The sequence below is a fragment of the Labrus mixtus genome, chromosome 15, assembly GCF_963584025.1.
Source record: "Labrus mixtus chromosome 15, fLabMix1.1, whole genome shotgun sequence".
In the NCBI taxonomy this organism is placed as follows: Eukaryota; Metazoa; Chordata; class Actinopteri; order Labriformes; family Labridae; genus Labrus; species Labrus mixtus.
Genome location: NC_083626.1, coordinates 7486653 through 7511140, shown reverse-complemented (window position 1 = coordinate 7511140; position 24488 = coordinate 7486653). Strand labels below are relative to the sequence as shown.

Here is a 24488-nt window from a genome sequence, read left to right as displayed (position 1 = left end):
ATGTCAAGCTCATTAGCTCCACCAAATTGTAGCTAAGAGAAAGACAAACACAGCCGTGCTGCAAATGAAATCTCCTGCAAATGAAGCTTAGCGACGTTCCCACAAATAGATTACAAGCGAGGAGTTGTATTCCCAACGTCGGCTCTGATTAGCGGCGCCGAGTCGCAGCTCGTTCTGTTTTTAGAGAGAGTTGTTCCTGTGTGACAGCTCGGCCTCTCACAGGAGCCCTGATGTGTCGTGTCCCTATTAGATGTGACACTCTCTCTGCCTGTTATTCTTTTTTAATCTGCTTTGTCAAAGTCATGCTCTCTCTTTGATTTTCCTCGATCTTCTTTTCCGGCGGTGTCTCCCTCTCCTCTTTTCTTCCTTCCTTGTCCTCTTTCTCTCCCACTATCTACACGTGTTAATGTGGCGGAGGTGTCACCGATACGGCAGCCTCGGAGAAGATGAAAAGATCCAGTGCTGATTCAGGCGAGGCGGTTTTTTTTTTCCACCTCTGATTAATTAAATGAGATTGAGTTAGAATATTCTGGGTAACTTTTGGAAAGTAGGCCAGGTGCCTCTTTTTTCCCCCGTCAGCATCTTGTTCTGCAGTCTGGAGTCCTGAGGTGCTTTTCATAGTAATGCTTCTTCTTGTTGTAATGAGCTGAACTGAAGAAAAAATGATGCTCCTCTTGTCCCTGTTTGTACTTTATCACACAAAGGCTGTTGAAAAAAAGATTGTGTGAAGTAAAACCCAATGTTTATCTTTTAAATTAAATCACATTTCAGGCTACAAATCTGTTTTCAACATAGTTATCAGGATGTTAAACAGATCCCTCATTGTTTGAGGCTTTTACTCTGCAAGACCGCTAACAAGCTCCAGTGTTACATTCTCAAAGTGTATTACATAGAAATGTAGAATCTGTTCTCAGCATGTGAAGTGTTCTGGGTTTTGTTTGTAGTCTAAGCTGTATTGACCAATCACATCTCAGCAGGCTTTGGTGTATGAAGGTAAAATCAGGCCGTGTGGACAATGATGAACCGGTGGATTGTTTTCTGCTGTAATGACATAACTGCTCCCATCGACTGTATTCTTATGATGATTCATTTATCTCTGTGAATATATCACATATTGATATCTGCATCAAAGTGAGGATAGCAATTGTTATAAATCAAACATTTAATCTTAGGCCACAAATCTGCTGAACTTTTTGTTGTGAAAGCCAATCAGCATTTCCTCAGTTGTCCAAATTTACCGTAAACACTCGCTGGAAATCCTCATAAAACTTTGTGAATATTCTTATGAAGTACACTGAAGCCTGTGAGAGTTTAAACATAGCCCTGCTATCACTAATTAAAGTACTTTGTAAGTGTTTTGCATGAATGCAGCTTGAATTTGCGTGACTTCTTTTTGCATTTGGGGAACAAATAAGTCTGCACATTACCCCGAGGCGATGTTAGAGCAATCATGTGATTAATCATTGTAAACACGATCAGTCGTAACTGTTGCCTTAGTTGACAAAGAGGTCTTATTTTCTGCAGTGTCAGCATCTGTTTACAAGTTGTGTTAACTGCTGATAGTTAAAACTAATATTGTTTGTAGTCTGTCGGGAAAATGATTAATGATTGCATGACTAATAGCAGAAGGATTGATTCGGATTAAATAGCAATAATTTGTGTGTGTGTCTGCATCATCTGCAAACATTTCTGTTTCTGTCCAGACGCCGTAAAAGGTAAACAGATTTCCCAAGCTCAAAAGGGGACAGCAGCCTTTCATAAAGTTCTCGTTTTGGTGGCTATAAAGTGCAAGGATGTGTGGCTGCTAGGCATTCACTGAAAAAGTTATCTGTTTTTAGAGAAAAAACCTCGAAGTGTTCACGTAGCCTCACACGGCCAGTTCTCCTCCCTGTGCCTCTGTGTTTGATTATATTCATTCTGCGATGACGCTAAGCAGCAGTCTGTCCTGTAATCTCCATCATTCATCAACATCCAGCTCTAATTGAGGCAGAGAAGGGGATAGAAACACGGTTTGCTAACCTCCTGTGACTGCCTATACATATGCCAGTGTGTGTGTCCAGATGTAAACTCTTCTGACTGTATGCTCCTACTCACAACATTGAGCATGTGTATTTTCTGCAACAATATGTTTATAGCTTTAGTGAGTGTTGGAAAGATATTCTAAGAGTGTGTGTATGTGCATCAAATAATAATATCCATGGTGTCAGCTCGCCCCAATGAGAGCCTTGCTTGTGTAACTGTAACCTGCAGGTAGGTGGAGGAGGAGGAGGAGCAAGAGAAGAGCAGGGAAAGAAAAGGAGGAGAAGGAGGAGGAGGAGGAGGAGGAGGAGGAAGAGCAGGAGGAGGAGGAGCAAGAGAAGAGCAGGGAAAGAAAAGGAGGAGGAGGAGGAGCAAGAAAAGAGCAGGGAAAGAAAAGGAGGAGGAGGAACAGGAAGAGGAGGAGGAAGGGAAGAAAGAGGTGTGATTTGTGTGGAGGGGAATTTCATTGCTCCCTGCCAGACAAGGAAGCTCGTTTCCAGCTGTCCTGTCTACCAACAACCCCCCCCCCCCCCCCCCCCCCCCCCCTCCACCCGCCCCGCCCTGTCTTCCTCCTCATCTCCCTGTTGCTGCCTGTAAGCCTCCAGCGTTGGAGCACAAAGACTTTCTCAGCTCCGGCTCCTTTTAACAAGGTGAAGATAATAGGGGACTCCATTTGGCTCCCTGTGAACAGATCCATAACCACCAGTGCTGTGATTTCAGTCAAAACAAACAGAGCATCCATCATTCTGCTTGTCATAGGGAAGACGTAAAGCCCACCTGAAGTGACATCCAATTCATCACATTTGAATAATCCCCTTTGAAATTAAAGGAGAGTAAGCTAACTCAGGCTGCAACTCTGTTTGTATAAAGATTTTTTTATTTGCAGTTTTAAACATTTACTGTGCTGTGACATTGTCCAAGGGTGATACTGGAGAAGAGGGTACGATATGAAAGAGTGAGAGGTGTGCTGTGATTCCTTGACTGAGGCCAGGTCATCACCTGTGATCCTCTCTGCAGACTACACAAAAACGATTTCCTCTAAAAACAGAATCCTTTTCAAGAAGTTCTGCAGTCAGGCGACAATGTTTTGATAACAACCGTCGTGCACACAGATCCACAAAAATGACTACAAACGCTTCAGTGTACATGCCAGGCTAGTAGTTGGTTTGGCATGTATGTGGGAGTAGAAGTCTGACTATGCAATGAAACACACATGCAAACATACTTTTCCTTCGACAGAGCTGTGAGGTGTAAACATACAAGAATGAGTAACGCACAAAAGTTTGTGTGGACGGACGAAGAGGTGGGGATTCTACTCTGAGTCACCTTTAACTACAATGTGAGTGCATTTCAAGAAAATGTCAGCTGGGAGTCATGCCAGTCGACAATTTCACTAACAGGATTTATAGTGAGTATTTTGTGCAATTTCCCACTAACTAGTGCATCAGCTGGCTTGTGGAGTTAGCTCAAGTGTTTGTCTAATTTCAATAATTTCAATACATTACGACCCTTCAGAAGTTTCCATAAAAGCAGGGTGAACTGCATTAGAATAAACAGGCCGGCGCTCTGGCTGGTCTAATGGTTAGTCAGCGCCTCATGTACAGAGGGTACAGGACTCGAAGCGGGCGGCCCTGGTTTAATTCCTCGGCCCCTTTTTTGGAATTTCCTATTCTCTATCCCCAGTTTCCTACTCAATCCACTGTCCTATTTAAAATATAGATACAAAATAGATACAAAGAAAAACCAGGCCTTGTTTATCCTACTTTGCAGTTTTAGTTTATCACCTTATTTTGAAGAGATATGAAGTAATTTGTCAGGACTTTCTTTTGGTAAGTGCTATTTTTTAAATGTTGTATACTTGGCTAGTAATCCTTCATAATCAAGATTTTAAAGAAACCCAGCTTCTTCTGCCTGTTTACAGTATGTCTCTTTAAACCATCCTTCCTCCTCGCTGAAACCTGCTGCTGCCCTCCCCTCTGTTCTGAGTCGAGGCCCAGCAGGGAAAGCCTACCTTTAGCTGCAAAGCTCGGGTGCCTGGTTTCAGCCTGTGCAGCTGTCGACTCCTATCTATGTGCCTGTGTCTGTGCTGGAGAGGATACTCCAGGGTGCATTAGAGAGGGTTGGGAGATTAGATACTGAGTGCTGATATCTACCGTCTCTCTCTCTCTCTCTCTCTCTTTCTCTCTCTCTCTACGTCTCCTCTCTGCTGCCGATGCTCGGCCCAGGAGAATAGACGGGTGGAGGATGCTTTTTAAAGAGGCAGAGGAAGAGAGATGCTCCCTGTTGTGATTTCTGCAGGCCTGTTTCTTTCATTCTGCCTCTTCCTCCCTCTGACTCTGTATAGCCTCTTCTTCTGCTTTCTTCTCTGAATCTAGTCCTCCTCCCATGGCTACCCTGCTGCAGAAATACTGCAACAACACTATAAAACAAGGAAAGACGAGGCAGTGCTGTATTCTAAGAAAGCTAAATTCATTAATTAAAACATGTGAAGCTTCCCTGGGTACTGATATTTTGTTGTTGTGTTGTTGTTGAAAACATCACTCCACACTTTGCTCAGCAGTTTTCTGTGTCATTCAGGAGCAGCTATAGATTCACCTTGGTGATGGCTTTATTGACCGCTCTGTCTCTCAGGACTTTTGCACACCTTCGAATTCATTGAGTGCATGTTTGGTGAGCTGTTTAATTGCTGTGTGCTTTTACACTGTAATGGTAGAGAAATTGAGCCATTGGGGAGAAGCAGGCACTTGAGGAGAAATGCTGCAGAGCAAAAAGCAACAGAGAGATTCAAGGCATCGAACTATTCTGCATGCAGGACAGAGGCATGCAAACATGGAGCTGTGTGCATTAATACCTAATTACTACATTTTAAAATTACATCTAACAGTGTCATTGTTGCCTTCTTTAAAATTTACGATCTTTTGTGTTTATTCCTAACTGCTCAGAGACTTTTGTTTTATATTTGAACAGTCTTTTTTATGCAAAGCTTTCATGGCTCTCTCTCAGCAAAAGCAAACAAAAAATAAAACAATAATTGAAATATGTACATGGAAACACACTCTTTCCGCGCCAACAAGCATTTCAAATGATCTATTTAAAGTGTAATTGTTCCTGCAACTTAAAAGCCTTTTTTTTTTTATTACAGAAATGGCGACATCATGACAAACCTGCCCTGAAAGCCTTCATGGCATTTTACCAAAACTCTCTCCCTCTATCCTTTCACACAGAACAGTGCTGTAAGTTCCTCCTGTAAAGCAAGAAGTCAAAGTTGAACAGACCATGATCTTTTACTACATTTACCTTAGTAGTTTGGAGCCTACAAAGACAAAATATTTGCCACAGTTTGGTTACATTTTGGCACGATCACTACCTAGTTATGGCTGGGAAAAAAAGATTCTGTTATGTGTTAAAGTTTGGTGCATTAAGGAGACTAGAAAAGAAGGAAGATAAGTCATGTTTACTGACATTACAATTATTTGAATTTGACGTTTGATGTAAATCAGGATTTAAAAGACAGGCTGGTTTAAGTCCTTTTTGTTTTCAAGGCTAACTGGCAAGTGCTGTAAAGCCACACGAGGGATCCACGGCCTGCTGCCAAACTTACCTCCTGCTTCTGTAAAGGACGGCGACTTTTAGATGCAATATCTTTCTGTTATTAATTAATCTAAATTAAGTTATTATTTTGACAGGCCTTATAGCCAACCATATCAATGTTGTCCTTGTCTCTTCAGAGGGAGCATTTCCACATTGTTTTAAAGCATTCTTTTGAAATAGAAAGAAAAACTATAATCTGCCTGCATGTAAGATTTTATTTTTTCAAGCTACAGGTACAGTTACTTTAGCGCTTTTTTCTATGAAGATTGACTGCACTTGTTTGAAGTCCTTCTGCAGAAAGTCTCAGATAAATCATTGCATTGTAAAGACATTAGCCTTTGCTGTGATAGATAAGTCCATTGTTGACCAAAGGAACAGTATTTTTTGCAGCATAGTACTAATTGGATCTCTCTTCTTCCCAAGTTATTTTATCCCATTTGTAAAGTTGCATTCGACATTGCACAAAGAGTAATGAAGTCTTCTGGTCACGTTGCTTTGAATTATAGGACGATTTCCGTGCAGATAACTGAATGACAGAAATGATCAAATTCTTAAAACCTTGGCGTCTTATTTTGTTCAAACTTCTCATGTTCCTTTTTCCAAACCCGCATAAACACCAAGAAATGGCTCATAAACACGATGGCATTTTCGCATGGCTGTGTAAACCCTTATATCATCCATCACTGTTTTATGGCTAGTTAGCTCGGCTCCTGCTGTACGGACCACCACACACACTCCCACGGGGCATCTTCAGCGAGGCTTGTAAAAATCATTACACACCTCACCATGATGCATGCATGTCCTTTCCAATTAATCGTAAAAGCGGCTTTTTTTGACAGAATACTGTTATTTGGTGCGAATCCAGGATCATTAGCTCTTTGCAGACTTATTTTGGGGAGGCTGTGCATGAACAACGAGAGGTTTAAGATGATAGATGTGTAAGTGTCAGATCACTGTGGCAGCCATGTTTCAACACAGAAACACAGAAAAAGGCTAATCCTCCAAAAATGAGAAAAGATTTTTTTGACATTTACTCAGAGAGTTCCCTTGATCTTCTCCGATTATCTGCACCACTTTGAAAGCCATGTTAAGTTCATGACAAATAGCAGGATGGGATGGATTTAAGTGCCGTTTGTGTAAGAAAGGCTAAGATGAAGAAAAAATCCGGCTGCCTTCCAGAAGGATGTGTTTTTTCAAAACTGCATTTCTCCACTTCCCTGCCCTCAAACTATTTTACATGTATTGTTCTGAGGAAATACACAATTTCATTGTGTTGTTTGGACTGCAGATTACAGCTGTGAAGTGTTGTAGACTTATGAATAGGCAATAAGCAGAACGGACTCCAACTGTGCTGCTCTGCATTGAAGACATTTGTGGCTTCTCATTAGCGAGTGTTAAAGAAAAACTCAGACGTGTTCTAAAAAGACAAAACAATGTGTTGGACTGCGGTATGTCTTCGCGTTAGCTCGGGCTTCAGGCTTCCGGCAGCTTCTTCTCTGTAACTGGTGGCAGCTGTTTACCACAGAACTGTGCAGAGGCTCATTATTAGAGCGTGAAGCTTGTTATGAGGCCGTGTGAGAGACTCGTTAGGCGCTAATTATTTCTGAGGAGCAGCCTGCTAAGTCTGAGTGGAAATGAGTAAAGAGAGAAGCAGAGAGACAGTAAGGAGGAAGACGGATTTGTCACTGCAGGGGGTCAAATACAACCCAGAGTTTGACTATCTGTCCTAATCTGCAGGTAGTTCTAGTTTAATGGGGTTGATCTGGATTAATGTTCAGTTTGGGGATAAATAGGTATCATGCAAAATATTTCTCAACCCCAGGACGTTGCTCATTCTTTGATGTTTTGTTTAGTTTAGGCCAGTCCATATGTTTAAAGTTGACTTATAATGCTGATCCCCATTTTAAAACTTGAATATACTGTAGTGTTACAATACTGGATGCCCAAACTAAACATGGGCAAAGTTTCATATCATGAGGTAAACATATGTTGGAGTAATCCCAGGATGAGTCTGCAGAGTGCGCTAAACGGCCTGTCCTGCAAAGCACATGATACATCCCAGATACAAAACCAATTATTTCACCAGACAGCTCCAAGCCTCTACGTAAGCTGTTGATACTTCTTACATAGACTTTCTACCAGCACTGGAGGGCAGCCCGTCCACTGGCAGCCCTGCAGCGTTCTGCTCTCTGGAAGGTTTCCAGAGGGTGATGTATTTTTTGTCTGTTTTGGCTTTTATTAGTTTGGACAGCTGATGAGTGACAGGAACTGTTGGGAGGAGAGAGTTGGGGACGACATGCAGCAAAGGTCAGATTGGAACCTATGGCTGCTGTAACAAGGATTATATATATTATATGTACAATGGGGCGCGTGACAAAAAAAATAGACAATCAGAGTTTTTTTAACTGTCTTATACTAAGCAGACAACACATTAAAACTGTCAATAATCCCATAATTTAATGTGACATTGATGATCATAAGAGACGGTGGGAACATGAAAAGTTGTTTGCTGTCAGGCCAGCATGTGTTAATTACTCTATTAGCATCAGTTTAGCATCACAAACTGTCTTTGATCCATTTTTGACATTAAAACTAAAAAGAGAATCTCTAAGATCCTTTTGATATAGTGTGTATGTCTTGAAGCTGCATTTCAGTTCATTAAATCAAATAACGAATAAGGAAAACTGTAATGACCATAGATCTGTTTTTGCTGGTTATAAAAGGGTTAACCGTAAAACATCTCATGTGGCTGCACACTCTGTGGCCAAAGGAAGAAGAGAGTTTTGTTTCTGCGTGTTGTTGTGGTCCCTCTTCATTTTCAGATTGTTGATGATGTCGCTCACCGTCTGGCTAGCTTTTTAAATGTCAGCTCACCCACTGACTCAAAGGGTACATCCCATGTCACTTCTCTTGCCCGCTTCCATCGCTGCAACACCTGTTGGTTTGACCTGATAACTGCTCTCATATCTCGCAAACCGAGGAGCGTCCAAAACGGCCGTGTGGGGGTCGCCTAAAAAACCGCCTATCTTCTCTGGTCCAAACAAATCCAGAGCATTCAGGAGCAGAATCTAAAGTTAGAAGGAGGACATACTGGCTGCTGCATTGTTGTCAGAGAAGCCAGCACTTCAACATAGTATGTTTCCTTAATGTCTGATCATATAGTAAGGTCATTTTATATTATTTAATCAACTACATATCTTACATGTTGATCCTTTAAGAGGCATGAGTCGCAGCTATAGTCCAGCCTCTTTTAAAGTGTTCTTCCTCTTCCTCATATTTTCTATACAGCACTTATTTCTTCACTTATCCCTCCTCACCTCTTGAGATTTATTTACATCCTTACACATTCATTCTGGTCCAGGCAGCCTTTTAATGAAGCAAGAACCACTGTACCTCTGATTTGTACATGCAGCATGAATAGGCTTATTAATGTGTGCCAGTTATTGTGTATGCATGAAAGAGTAATGTATGTACATGGGCATTAGCAAAGGTTTATGGCTTTCTCTTTTCAATATGTTCACAGTATACAAAGATAGAGGAGCTGGCTAACAAGATGAGATGACATTTTAATAAAGCCCTGTGGGAATCGGAATTGTTGCTGCAGCAGAAAACGGGATATGAAAATGTTGAAAACAAAAATAATAGACAGCAGATAAAATTGCACGGAGCAACATGTTGAGGGTACAAATAAAGATTACGAGATTAAGAGGCCATCTTTGTTTGCTGTTCGTGGTTATATAAGTCTGCATTGTGGTACCGAAACAACCGCCATCAATTACAGATGAAGCTTTGATCCCGTTCTTTAAAGTGTGGATCATTTATTTCTGACTGGAAGGGGGTCTGTTTCAGACGTGTTCACATGAAGAAAGGAGACATTTCTGCAGCACCTCACAGGCTGTGTGTAGTTGTTTTTTTTTTTATGCAGAGCACAGACACAGGACAGAAATAGCCTCGGCTCTAGCCCTGAATTTCTTATTGTTCCAAGCAGGAGCTCTGAGCCAGACAAGTGATGTGGGCCTTCAGAGCAAAACAAGTCCTCTGCTGGAAGAGGATCCAGCTCCGTGTGCCCGTTTCATTCCTGGTGGTCGTGATAGAGAAAGAACTGGAGTTTGAGAGCTGATGCATCATAGAGTTAGTAATATGTCATTCATTTCTGTATATCAAACTGTTCTGTTAGACAATCCTGTAATATACTAATTTTTAAATGAATTTATTTATTAATTTTCATTCACGTTTTTATTTACTTTGATGCTTTTTGATAGAAGGAAATTCATTCATTCACATTAATAAAGGACAGTATAAAATAAAAAACAGAGTATAAACATGCCACAATGAGTCTGTAGCTTTGGCGACTACAGAACAAAGAAATAATACGTGAAAAAAAATACACAATTAATAATACAATAGTAAATAAAACACAATACATTGTGCAAAATAACAAGAGAGCAAATACTGTCCCCTGGGTATTCATATGTTAACATAAAATCAAATTAATTGTAAATAAGAAGCTCAGTGATGGTAAAAAAAACAACAAAGACAAGGATAAGTCTCATAACTGGGATACTCAAGTCCCTGTAAACACACTCACTGATCAAGGTATCCTCTTCATCCAAGCTGCTGTGAGACAGGTGTGTGGTTCTTAAAGCATCTACAGAGGCACCATTATTATTCTACACTCTGTGCACTCGTTGTGTTGCTGTGAGGATGAGATCGTCGATGTGGTGATTACTCCTTGAGCAGAGGTGGCACCTTTGTTGTGTTGCATCAGAGAAAGAAAAAAAAAAAGACTCGTCCTTGGTGTTGCTGCTGAACCCTCTGGCTCGGGAAGCCGTGTTCTCCTTTTAACCTTTTCCATTTGATTAAGAGGGAAAACAGTGTTTGACCTGCGCTGTGGGGAGGCGGGACGGCTGCTGGGATTTGGGCCAAAACAGCAGGAAACTGAGCGCAAAGAAGAGGGAGCTGGCAGAGCCGTGGGTGGTGAAGGTCCACACGTACACACATATCCACAAGTGTGTGTGTGCCTGTCATTTCCAAAAAATGTATGAACACCTTCAAGAAGATACTCGTAATATAGTGTGGCTCACTTTGAGCACATAGAATACAGAATTATTAATGTTTATTATTGCATCATTACACAAAGGGAAAGAAAGCTGTGTACCTCTAGAGACATTCAGCAGGCATGTATAATAAAGCAATATACTCATAGACTGTAAATATAAACGGAAGAAGCCTGAGTGACGTCAGACATCTGCTACAGCAGGATGCTCCGGAGGCTCATCAGCATCAAGAACAAGTAAAACAGCAAAAAATAAAAAAATCAGGGTTTAAGGTATAGAGTAAAGTAAGGAGGTATAATTCATATTCAGCCTGATACAGGGATTGTTTTCATGATTTCATAGATTTGAATCTGCATGCAACTGTTTTTGCATCTTATGTGTTGGGTGTTGGATAATTCCAGTGCTTAGATGTTTGTTTTAAAGTATCAGGGGTTATTAATGCCACCTCACAGGGACATTGCATCGCTACATCTCAAAAGTTTGTTTGTTTTAACATGAGACGCAGAAACAGTTTTTGTTTTTTTTTAAGATAGAAAGTCTTGCAAAAGATGATAGAATTTATAAAATGCTAACCCTGCATTTCTGTGAGCTGTAGAGCACATCTTGTACAACTTCATATATTTGAGTACTGTTTTGTAACTACACCAACGAGGATGTTAGAAACTTTATTTGAAAGCTAAGGGCATGAAGAACGCCGTGTTATAAAACTGGAGTGCAAAGAGAAACCATCTCCTAAATATGTAGCTGCAGATTTGATTGCGTCCTCTTCAAAAGTCCTTGAAAACAGATTAAACTCCCACCAGCTCGGCCACTTGTTCTTGCTGAGCCTGACCTCTGACCCCCCCAGTGGAGAGAAGCAATGTGGAAAGTGAATTCTCTTATATAATAGATATGTTTCTTTCCCTATACCGCACGGCATTGATCCCACACAGGTCGTTTCTCGCCCCTCCAGCTTTCCTGTGGTGACTTGAGCTTTTAAATGGGCTCCAGGTGCTATAAAGACAAGACAAAATCAATCTCCTGACTCCATTGGTATTCAATCTTCAAATATAGCCGCCACATATAATGTATGCACTGTGCATCACATAATGAACAGCACTGAGATTCAGAAGCTGCTGCCACCGTTCAGCTTTCCTAATAGCCATTAAGAAGGCTTAAAATAGATGCAAACACGATAGATTTTACCTTCCACTGTTAGAGTGGAGCAGTAACAACATTTATATTTACATGCACATATAGAAAAGCCATCCATTAAGGAGTATTAGTTAAATCAGTGTTGTAATGAAAATACAATTCTGTTTAGTAGAAGTGTAATTGAACATCACAGTAATATATACCCTACTCTTTCTCAGTGCGTAAAAGAGGATGCACATACATCAGCCTAATTACCATTATAATAGGGAGGGAGCCGCACTCTGCTGCAGCCACTTTCTCGGCTGTTATGAAGCCATTTCAAGGAGCTGGAAGGCTCTTGAGAGTACAGTATATGCACCCCCGATGCACCACCAGCCGTCTCACACGCCCAGCACCATTGACATTCAGAGGCAGAATCACGCAGCTCGCGGCATCTATTTTTTTAATTTTTTTTTGCAATAAAGCAGACGCAAATACATGAATGTTAGAGCTGTCTCCTGTGATGTGATGTGGAAGTCCTTTCACAGAGTTTGCCATTCTTTCCCCTTTGGGAATCACTGCCTAACAGATTAAGGTTATGCAAGGGTTCTTCAATAAATCTGCAGGAAATCGCCATGTCCTGATGAGGGCCAACAACCATCAAAGCTATACACATTGTACATTTGTCATTTAGTCATGTGATTTCTTAAAAATATTCTTTTTACGCTTGATTTCATTAGAGGGACAGGACAGAAGATAGAGAGAGAAATTAGGGAGAGAGAGAGTGGGGAATAACATTCAGCAAGGGAGCCACAGGTCGGATTTCGAACCTGCATGTTGCCCGCTGTGACGACTATAGCCTCTGTACATGTGCTGCAAAAACTCACCACTAAGCCACTGTTGTCCCTCATATCTTAGATATATTGTTACTCTTGTAATGTTTCTTTTGTTAGTTTCAGAACTGCCCTAATGAGTATTCAAGCCAGTGTAAATTCATGATGCAGTTAAATATTCTAATGTTGCTATAACTCTGCTTGAGCATTGGATATCAACCTGGTCACCATCTCTTCAAGTTTTTATGCTGCCTGGCTGTTAAACCCCAATGTCTCTCTTTTTCTGTTAGTATACACGACCGGAGGAAACACCTCCCCCTCCTTCTATCACCTTCTGTAATTACCACATTGCATTTCTCAAACAAACAAACGATACGAGGCATCGCTGCAGCACACGCCCTCAGCTATCTGCTACCTTGCACATTGTGTGGCTCTCTCTCTCTCTTTTGTGACTCTTCTGAGTCTCTCACAAACACACAGAGCCTCCCTCTCATAAAAAAAAAACTGACCCGCTCATTAATTCAATCTCTGCTGACGATTTATTTTTCTCACCCCTCACACAAACAGAATCTCTCTTTTACATTGTCTTGTGAACACTATTTCTCCCAATTTAATTTCTCCGTCTGGCTCCAATGTGGTAAATGTGCTAGACTTGGTCACCACATTTGAACCTTTTTTCAGTCTTATTTGTAGCAACCAAGTCTTCTATGGCCTCAACAATGACAGTATGTGGAGATTAGAGATGACTATTACTAACAGATAAAGCTTTAACAAGACAGATTTTTACAGGCCATTTTTGCCTTCATTAGATAGGACAGCTGAAGAGAGACAGGAAATGTTGGGAAGAGAGAGTGGGGGATGACATATAGCAAAGGGCTGAGGTCAGATTTGAACCCACGACCACTGCAGCAAGGACTGTAGCCTCTGTACATTGGGCCTGCAACAAAACCACTAGGCGCCCCAAAAAGACAGATTTTTAAAATCAGAATCAATGGGATAGATTTGCAGATCCAAATTGTTTTAACAATCCAAGTGTGTGAGATTCCCCTGTGAGATTTGTTCTTGATTTTGTGAGCAGAAGATGCAGTTGAGGATCAAATATTTGCTGCCATGATTGATTAAAGATGTTAAAACACATCCTGTGATACAGCATGCGATTTGTAAGAAATAACACCCAACGAAAGCACCATAATTAGGAATATGAGGACGACACAGGTGTTACTCATGCAAAGTAAATAAATACCTGATAATGAACTCTTCCTAATAACATGATCAAATATGATTCTTACTTTTTTGTTTTTGATAAGTTTTCAAATGAAAATCTTGAGTTTTTGGCAAGTGTTGCCTCATATGGTAAATGCTTTCTCAAACTTAATTTTTGTCAACCTTGAAACAGATTCTGAGCCTCCTGACAAACAGCTACAATGCACCTGTCAATCATTCAAATAAGCCACACCCCTTATTATGAAAAGCTATTATCCTTCATCACATTAAAAACAGATGAGTTGTAAAACAATGTCACCCCGTGCCAATCAAGAACTGGATTTCATTTCTGCTGTAAAAATGTGTTTGTTTTTTTAACTGATGTGTATTTGACCTCTTGGGCTTCTGCAGCTAGCCTCATGTGGATATGAGGAACTGCAGTTTGTGGTCCTTCATACAGTTGTTTTATTCTTCTATTAGGGTAAAAGAAATGATGAATTAGATGTTGTGTTTTATGTTGAAATGTTTAATTGGATATTTATTTGTAAGCAGTCTTTGACTCCGTCCCTGTTGGTACAGATACTCGTTTAAGATAGCCACTGCGTCATTTTAGGAAGGTGACCTGAAAGTTTGAATGGCGCTACTTAGAGGGTGTCCTTGTCAGGAAATAATCGACACCCTGCAGCCAATCAGGATTGAGAGTCCACCCAGACCATGGTATAAAATAAATTAAGCATCTGCTGTGTAGATTTCGGTAATTACTTGTATAAAATTATCTCCCATGCATCGTAATGGACTGCTAATGATTATCACATTTTCCTGTGGTCTCTAAATGCTACAGACATTAAGTTAGGACTGTGCATAGATTTTTGCATTGTGGACTTCAAAGCTAAGTAGGGAAGAGACAGATTATTATAGCTGGGAGCATCTTCAGAGTCTGGGTCTCTTACACAGCAGTTTTTATGTCCCAGCTTTGAATATTATCAACCAAAGCGGGGCTGTGGGCATTGTTACCGGCTCCGGCTGCGTAATGTCAAATCAATACCTGGTGCGTTTCAGGTTTCACAAATGAAAAATACAAGCAGATTTGATCAATGTACAAGAGGGATGTATGACTCCAGGCTTGTACTGCTCCTGTTGTACAAGACAGATCCTTAGCACAGCCTCAGTGTATGAACAGCAGAGGTTAATCTATGAACCAAGATAAAAATCAACCACTTAGCTGCTGCAGGTTTGACTCATTGTTATTGACTGAACAGATCTATGATTAATAGAACTCTGCAGAAATTAAAAATGGAGGAAAATGGAGGGTCTTGGACTCAGTTTAAAAATAGCTTTGTAGTTATAAATACAGACAAACCTCTGAAGTGTCACTCTTCTGTGTGGGAAGAACTCAGACTGCAAACAAACCTTTTTCTGACAATAAGTAGCAGCTTTTTCTTTTAGAAAGCAGGAAATCATGCGGTGCTGATTAAATTTAGGAATAAAACTCTTGGTCTGTGAAACAGGATCTCCCAAGAGGGAAAACACAGTTGATGGACTTGTTTGAAAGGGAATTCTCACACATGATGACAGGACGTCAATGTGACAGTCACAGTCTTGATAGTGCAGTTTGGATTATTTTCATGTGGTGGTACTGAAAAAAAAGTACTTATTTTTATTTTAAGAGAATTATTGATGAATGTAAATATTTTAAACATTCTGTATACACAAGGTGTTGTAACACAAGTTTACGTGCGGCTGTTATATTTGTTGGTGAATATCCAGAATCATAACAGTGAGTAAAGTTAATAAACTTTAGCTAACACTAATTTAAGTTTTCACCAAAGAAAGTTTGAATTATACATTTATCCTTACATTTCAGGGCCTTTACAAAACCTCTAAGTTCATTAACATGTCTCAAAGACAAACAGGCGTGTCAGTGTTGATCACTTTGTTAACTTTGTCTCTTTTGTCTCTGTACCCCTGCAGCCATGTTCACAGAGGTGCCTCATGATATGACGGCTCAGAGAGGGCAGGACGTGGAGATGGCGTGCTCCTTCAGAGGGGCGGGGACACCCTCGTATTCACTGGAGATCCAGTGGTGGTACATCAGGAACCATGCGGACTGGACCGACAAACAGCCCTGGACAACCAATGAAGTAAGTCCATAACAGGCAATCTGCATGCTTTCTGATGTGAAGCCTATAATCCGTCTCGTTACTGCAAATAAACTAAGAACCAGCAGCGCTTTTATAGGGCTGAAGCAAGTATCAGATCATGATCTTATGGCCGTAATTATAGGTTTAATAATAGCATTATATTAGCACGTCTATGAGTTAAAAAAGTGGCAGGAATTACGTTTTTTTAAGTTATCAAAAGACCCTGAGCTTAACTAAACAAAAGTTCATCACAGTTTAGAGATCCATTTTGTTGTTCTAAATTTGACCTAAATACTAACTTAATCGTCAGCACACTTTTTCTTTCTGTGCAGTCATGGTGGTTTCTATTTCAAGATAAAAAGGCTATTATTATTTTCTTATATTGCAAAAATGTCCTCATATGATTATCTGATAACTTTTGCTTCTTCTTTTCCTGAAAACAATGTCAGGATAACTCGTTAAGAAGATCAAATAAAAAGCCAAAATTAAGACGATGATACGGCTCCAAAGAGTCGATATTCTCCTTGAAGCTGCGTTTCAAAATCTACGAGTTTACTTTTAAGTATGGTAACACTTTAAATTAAGGTAAAATATGCAGCATTAACTAGTTGCTTATTAGCATGATATTTAGCAGCATACCGGCGCCTTATTAGTCTTTATTAAGCGCTAATTAGTACCTTATTCTACATGACCATAGTCTATAGCTAATAGGTTAACTAAGAGTTTACCCTCCTAATTAATGCTAACTGATAGTATGTTAGGAGGTTGTTGTACAATCTCAATATCCATTTGCTTACTTCTACCTTTAAGAGGCCACACTTAGCAAAGCATTTTTGATCATAATTAATGTTCAACAACTTCCTAACTTACTATCAATAAGCAGTAATAAGGAAAACAAACTCTTAGCCTTAGCTGTAGACTATGTTCATGTAGAATAAGGTACTAATAAGTGCTAAATAATGACTAATAAGCCGCCAGTATGCTGCTAATTAGTATGCTAATAAGCTACTAGTTAACTGTGAATATTGTGACCGTGAATTATTGTATTACCATATGTATTAGTGTTTAATAACTAAGGGGATCTATTAGCAGAAATGGAAATAATATTCATACGCATGTTTTTCTAACTGCATAAAAAACCTAAAATAAAAAAACTCCCGTGGTCTTTATAAGTGCTGAAGGAGCAGGCTACTATGTTACAAACTATGCGCATACTGTAGCTCAGAACAGACAAAACAAAGACTTGCTCCATGGTGGGCTTTTCACATTTTACCAAAGTTTAACTTCAACTGTTCGTTGTATTAAACGGAAACAGGAGGGAGAGAGGAGCGGTTAAAAGTTGGTTTTATTCTGCAGCCTCGTTGCTAGATGCCATTAAATCCTACACACTGCTCCATTAGGCTTGTATTTATTCCTTTAAGTGCATTAATTAATTTTGGGCCCTTGGGGACAGTAATAATCATACAAGGAGATGGATAATTTACACAACATTTTCCCCAGCAGTGTTTATCTACAATGTTCAGCAAACAATTCATATCATATCCAGCAGTCACAGAGCAACATTAGCAATCCTTTACAGTCATGTTTCTCAAATAGAATCCATACAGTATGTTTCCATTTACAAATAACATGGAGATTAAATCCTTGTGCTTTTGTTTTTTTTTCTAGTTGGCTCCAGAGGAGGAAATGCCAAAGGATGCTACAAAGATAAGTGTGAGTTCATCGCTATCTAACTGTCATTTTAGTTTGGTGTTATGTTACAATCATGAGGCACAAAACCCTCATGGCTACATTTACACTTATTGTTCCTGATGATCCACAGATGTTGTTCTTTATGGTGTTTTACATGCATGGATCAGATTTTCACTCGAAGCAGTGAATGAGCCAGACGACACATCAACATGTTCCCTTGATGGGTTTATAGAATAACGGTGTCAGCCAAAGAGCAAGCAGCGCTGGAGCTGGTGGGTGGTAAAGTGTCCTTCTCGAGGGGGGCACGGCCTGCACTGCATCATCTTCAGATTCTCATAAACGCCCCTGCATCTTTATGACTGCAACAGCAAAATCAAGTGATAAACAGTGATGGCGACAGGCTGGGAAGTCAGCACAACTTTTTATATTCCCTCCGGTGTGCCTAGAGACTTTTAGATGCTCACCATGGTGTACAGTTTCCCACAAACTAAGAGGAACTTTAGGCAGCACCGACATATTGTAACTCAACTGTGAACTTTTCCCCTCTCATTAACTGCAGACGTGAGGAGAATGTAAATTACTGTTAATTATCTCCACAACAAACCCCGCCTCTCGCTAAACCTCCCCCTGCCATTTTAAAAACACTGTAAACCCAAATCCAAAAGAGCCTTCTAACTCTGAAATATAGGATGTCAAGTGTCTCATAGTAAACATCTGCTATGTATTATGATTGATTTTTAATCTGAAGATAAAATATTTCCACCTGAGATTCTTTACAGATATTGGGTTTGAATCATAGACTGTATTAAACATGGATGCAGTTTCAGTGATGTGACTGATTAGTCTCTGAAGAGGCGTTATGAAGCCGTACTGTAGAGGAAATGCTTTTGCCACATAACTTTCAATCTAGAAACAGGTAAATATGTGAAGTTGAGGCAAACAGTTAAGTGACCAGTTAAAATGAATGTTTGAAATGCTGTTCCTTCTGCATCCTCTAGCTATGGCGACTTCAAACATGCTGTTAAAGCCAGCACAACACTGATTCTCATGTTGTCGTTTCCAGGTAGATAATCCACCATGCCTCCACATTCTTGAAAATTTAGCTATTTTTAGTATAGCTGTGAGGGTTTCTGATTATTGCAGATGCTAAATGAAAGTCTTTGATTCCATATTAACACTTGAACATCAATTTCGGCTGATGTTTGACCTTGTTGACAAGCACCGGCCCATCAGCAACTAACGCATTGATGTCAGTAGCCAATGTGTTTGTGTTGTGTTGCATCAATTTAATGTTTGCACACTAGATTATATTTTTTACAAGGCAGAATAAGTCACCTGTTTGATGAACTCTGATCTGATTTAATGGTCAAATGGGAAAGAAAGCATTGGCAGCATTTGAGTCTTACACCGTCTTTGATAAAAGTCAGCGACACACAGTTTGTGATACATGTTCCAGTGACATTTCAAGATAAATGAAATCACATCGCTCATTTGAAAAAAAAACAGACACTAAGAACAATGAAAAATAATGAAAAAATCATCTGTATAGGAATCTAGAATCAGTTGAATTGTTATTTAACATTAAGCCCCACAAACAGAGGCTGGTGTCCTCCAAGGTATCTGACCTGTGGTTCCTTTTCCACATGTCATTCCCCACTCTCCCTCCCTCTCCCTATTTCTGACTCTTCTGTCCTGTCTCTCTATTGACGGCATAAAAAGCCCAAAGATTAACCTTTTTTTTTTACAACATCTGTATAGGCCCTGATTCGTACAATCGATACATATCTAATGTAAACATTTTAATATAATATATGGCTATTTCACAACAAATCTCCAAAGGCTTTAACAATTGTGGCAGAAGGTAAAAAATCAATCTGACTTATTGGTAAATATTTGCATTTAAAACTACGAGTGACAAAACGCAAATAAAGATACAAAGTTAAACAAATCAGATATGCAAAGTCAAAAATGTGTTCAAATGAATTTACATTTTTTTGTTTGTGCATGCAGAAACAAACAGTAAAAAACATGAAGCGTCTCTCTTTCCTCCCAAGAGGCTAGCTTCTGCTGATTCGCTGTAATGAAGGCACCAGCTGTGCTTTGGGTGACTGAGCGCATGTATGTGTGTGCGTGTTTGTGTGGGTGAAGTCGATCACTGCAGGCCCTACAGCTGGAAAATCATTATGAGCTTTCTGTATATAATGGATGTTGGCTGCCATCCATATAATCCAACAAAAACACGGTAGATGCTCACACGTATCTCGACACAAACGTATGAATAATGAAACAAAACAGCATTGAGCGTCTATTTTTCACATACAGTCACACACAAGGACCAGCTTTAACACACATACCTCCACTGGCATCACAGGGAGGAAGGTGGATGATAAACAAAGTCGTATTTATATCTCTGTGCGTCACATCTCATGATGTACCCAGAGACTCTAATCAGTGCTGCGCTGTGAACTCGCAAAGCTTTTACCTCCAAGATGAAGTCTCTTCATACTTTCAAGGCCACTAATAGAAACTGTAAAGCAGCACCTTTGTGTGAGTGTGCAGGAGTGGGTGTGAATAGCTCAGAGAAGGTCGGGCTGTAAAGTGTGTCAAAGCTACACGACAGAATAGGTTTCAGAATCTCACATACTGTATATGCACTTTTCTTTAGTTAACTTCTAAAGATTCCTCATGAAAAGGTGAAAAGCAGCCTTTCTTTTTTTAGCAAATGAAGGGGTAGAATGGTACCAGCCTAAAATAGAATTTTTTGGCAGTAATAAAGCTACATTAAAGCTAAATGATGAAGGACCCAGAATGGACCCCTGTGGGACACCAGTTTATTTTTAAAGCTATAAAACAATATCATTAACTGGGACACTTTGCACTCTACCATTCAAGTAGTTTTTAAACTATTTAACTATTTTTAAGACAATCCTATTGTCACCGAATGATTAACAGACATTTGATAAATGTATAACTAACTGTTAAAAGATGTTAATAAGTAACATTTCATATTCCATATTACTATTGGAGTACAATACAAATTCTGACAAATCAGGTTTAAGATCAATGGAATAAGATCAGAAACTATGTGAGCAACATAAGCAGGAATTAAGTGTGATCTCACATACAAATCTAAATTTGGTTCCTGTCTTGTACAAGGAAGACGGGCTTAAAAGAGGGAAGAAGGAGCAATGACATTTCCAAAAATGTCGGCTTCTTCCGCTTTAATTACCTCTCACTCAGTTGTATTTTTCATTTCCCTCATCTGACTGCTTCTGTTAGACATCTCACCATCATTTCTGACCATCTCATTTTGTCTTCCTCTGCCAGGTCGTGAAGGTCGTTGGAAGCAACATCTCCCATAAACTCCGCCTCTCCCGGGTCAAACCTTCTGACGAAGGCATCTACGAATGCCGCGTCATCGACTTCAGTGACATCGAAGGTGCTCGCCACCACCGCGTCAGAGCGTACCTGCAGGTGGTGCCAGAGAGCGAAGTCATCGACAGCACCCACCATGACAACTTTGAAGCCCTGGACGACACCAAGGAAGGTGTGCCATTCAAAGAGGGAGACGGCATGGAGTCTCACAGAGGCACCAAAGAGCACGCTCACGGCCATCACCAGAACCATGGGCACCACCAGGAGAACGGCAAGCGGCCTTCTTCGCCCACCCACCATGGCCACAGCCACAGCGGAAGCGGTCAGCAGCACAAGGCGGGCAGAGAGCTGAGGAAGAGGGACGTGGACAGTAACCACAACAACAATGACTGCAGCAATGAGCCGAGCTGTGCACTGTAGATGATGGCTTGATTACACCTGAGTGGTTGATTTCACAAGGATTCAATAACTTGATGTATGTCACCGCATAAAAAGCTATTCTTCCCACACAGAGTACAAATCAAAAATACTTAGAAATGTGCAGTATGGCTTATTCAACTGTGCTTGGAAAGTAGCTTTTTGTTGCTGTGCATGGATCTGGGTTTGGACTGCTCACTGTCTATAAAGCCTGGCTTCACGACATTCGGTAAAGGGGTGGCTGTTGTAGATTTAAGGAGCTCCTCTGTTTCCGTTCTCAGCACCAATGAAAAAGACTCTCGTCTTACTGTCAACCCATGCTCCTCTGTACTTTAGATACTGTAAATGACACAGCCTTGCTATCATGCCCATACTCCTTCCACTGCCTTACACTTTCATTTGATGCACCCTTCAGAAAAAAGGAGAGCATTTTACCTTTTGTAAATGGGTCCATGCCCAGTCAAAGAAAATTATCCTTTTATTCAGATTGTGCACTGAATGAAACTCAACTGTCAGCAATTTTGTCCTTGATCTCTTGTCCAGTCTGATTCCTTAGCTTTCTACCAAAAGCACAAGCTTCATTGCATCCTTTTGTGTATAAATCGACATGGATACGGTGCAAATCTGCAGACAACGATAACTCAATACGTAATTCTGTGTTTACTCACAGGGAGAAAAAAAAACAGCTTTCTTCAGCACAAATCTATCATGGATAAGTAAAGCCTCAGTTCATTTGAGTTGAAGTAAATCCAGTAGAAAGTGTGGGCTTTTTTTTAAACACATTTTAGCACAATTCAAACAAAGCACATCACAGCTTGTAATTACCCCACAGTTCTTTTGAGCTTTTCACAGCCTCCCCCCCTCTTTGTGCTGCAGGTTCGATCCATTCATGGTTGTTCAGGCTGAGAGAAATCAATCACGCTGTTCCATTTGGACCGCCACCTGTTTGGAAAGCCATGAAAACATCAAAATCTGTGGCACTAAATTAAAAATCTGATTTGGTGTTCCTCTGAGTCAACTCTGTGGCCATAAATCAACTGAAGAAATCCATCCATCTTGGAGCGTGTTACTTTTTGGGAAGAGCAGTGCTGTATTTCTACCCAGGCTTTGCTCTCTTACTCTGATGCTCATCAATCATTTGAAAAGCCTCAATCCTCTCCACTACAAGCCTCTAATCCACTCTGTAAATATGACTGTATTATACGAAATAAAGTGAGTGCATGTTCAGTAATTTTCTTAAAAACTTTTTTCAACCAACCATAGACAAAGCCAGTGTGCTAGTTAAGGATATTTCTGTTATTTGTTAGTTTCTGTTCATTTAAAACACTGAAGTCCATTCTGTTTTGATTACCTTTTATTCCACTTTTGAATGTCCTGTCAAATAGAGCTCTTGTTTTTCACTCGTTTTGTTGCTTTTACCGCTCTCCAGAAGTGCTGTACAGACAGATGAATGACACATTCTCTTCATAGCTGCTCAGAAAAGGGGTTTCCCTTATGTATCTTAGTATCCAATCAGTCTTTCTTAAACTACTGAACCGTATGTGCAGGGCTGCTTACATGAGCGTTACCATGTTATTAATGAGCGAGAACGTGGGAAGCTTTTCATGCAGTTTGGTACAAAGTTTGAAAGGCCATTTTAATCCTGCCAACTTTATAACCCGATGATAATGTCTTTGCTTTGATGCTTGTTTGACATGCTGGACAATATTCCACTCTGAAGTAATCAGAAGGGACAAAGTACATGTAGGTAGCACACTGTATCGAGCCTTGAGCAGTGAGGGGAGAAGGAACAGCAAAATGTTGATGTTGATGTAACACCGAACACGGCGGTCATTTCGCCTAAAATACAGCCTGTGTCTCAAGGCCATGAGGGCTTTTACTTCCTCGCTGTGTTATCCATCAGAAGAACTACAGTGCTCCTGTGCTTCTTGACAGTCCCTGTAAACTAAAAAAGGATGCTGCAGTGGAGGGAGGAGTGATCAGTGGGGTTAGTTTTTTATGTTTCAATGAGTAACTTTGATTTAATGTTTTGTAAAGAAGAAATCACTGGTTAAAAAAAAGAGGGAAATGTACATTTCTTCTAGAATGTTTGGTCTCACACTAAGTGTATGGCTTTATCAAATGAAATAAATTGTATATGAAACACGAGTGAATTTTTGGTCGTTTTGTTTTAGATTCAGACCAAATTTATACCTAAAGTGCAATCTGTATCCCGCCATGTTATCCAAATACCATATGTTGCATTGTGAAGTTACCATCTTGCACAAAGTGGTCAGAGAGGAATAAAGAATAAAGAAAGCTATTTTGTCATTGCTAGATTGATCAGGACCTTAGAAGACAATGTATTGGGAAAAACCAATCAGACATGGGGCAATACTTCAAGGTTAGACCATAGACTGTAAATATTAATGGACAAGGCTTGAGTGACATCACCAATCTATTACTGCAGATTGTATATGGAGTCCCATCGATGGCGGTCGCCATGCTGGAAATGCTGTCTCAACCTAACTTTCAGTCAACCTAACGACAGGCTTAGGCGGGTTTTAAGCCTCTTGACAAACCGTTACCTGTCAATCAGGTGAGCTACTCGCCCTATGTGAATAAATCTTATCCTTCATAAGAGCAAAATGGATGAGTTATCAGAAAATGTTAACTGCTAACTTTAGCCGTCAACCACATCTTTGCAGATATTACCATTTTGTTAAATGGTATGAAAGGTGAATTTTTTTCAGCAAAGGATTTGTTTGACTCCCAAGTATTCATTGTTGACTTAGCAGTAGGTAGTCTGCTATTTTTCATAAAATGTTTATTTACTTTGAAATAGGCTTTGGGATTCCCACTTAATATTGGATTTTCAGATGCTGAACAATTCAACAAGTTGTGAAAGGACTATAGTAATTCTAATGTCAACATGTATTGATTTTCAAACCTGAAACTCAAAAGTACAACATTGAAACAGCATTTGTGCTTCACCCTGAGTACAATGTCTATCGATATGATACTTCTCCTTGCATTACTGATCTTCCTTAGCCTGATGATGACATCCA

The 24488-nt window shown here is 40.1% G+C and overlaps 1 protein-coding gene across 1 annotated transcript in view; it reads left to right on the top strand.

Moving 5' to 3' along the window:
• LOC132989309 (V-set and transmembrane domain-containing protein 2-like protein) overlaps window positions 1-23584 on the top strand; it is a 40546-nt gene extending 16962 nt beyond the window's left edge. The window contains exons 2-4 of the mRNA XM_061056845.1: window positions 15788-15957; window positions 17626-17670; window positions 20977-23584. Of these exons, the coding sequence (XP_060912828.1) occupies window positions 15788-15957; window positions 17626-17670; window positions 20977-21444 (683 nt within the window). The 3' untranslated portion in view covers window positions 21445-23584. The remainder of the gene's footprint in view (window positions 1-15787; window positions 15958-17625; window positions 17671-20976) is intronic.
• Window positions 23585-24488: the final 904 nt, after the last annotated feature.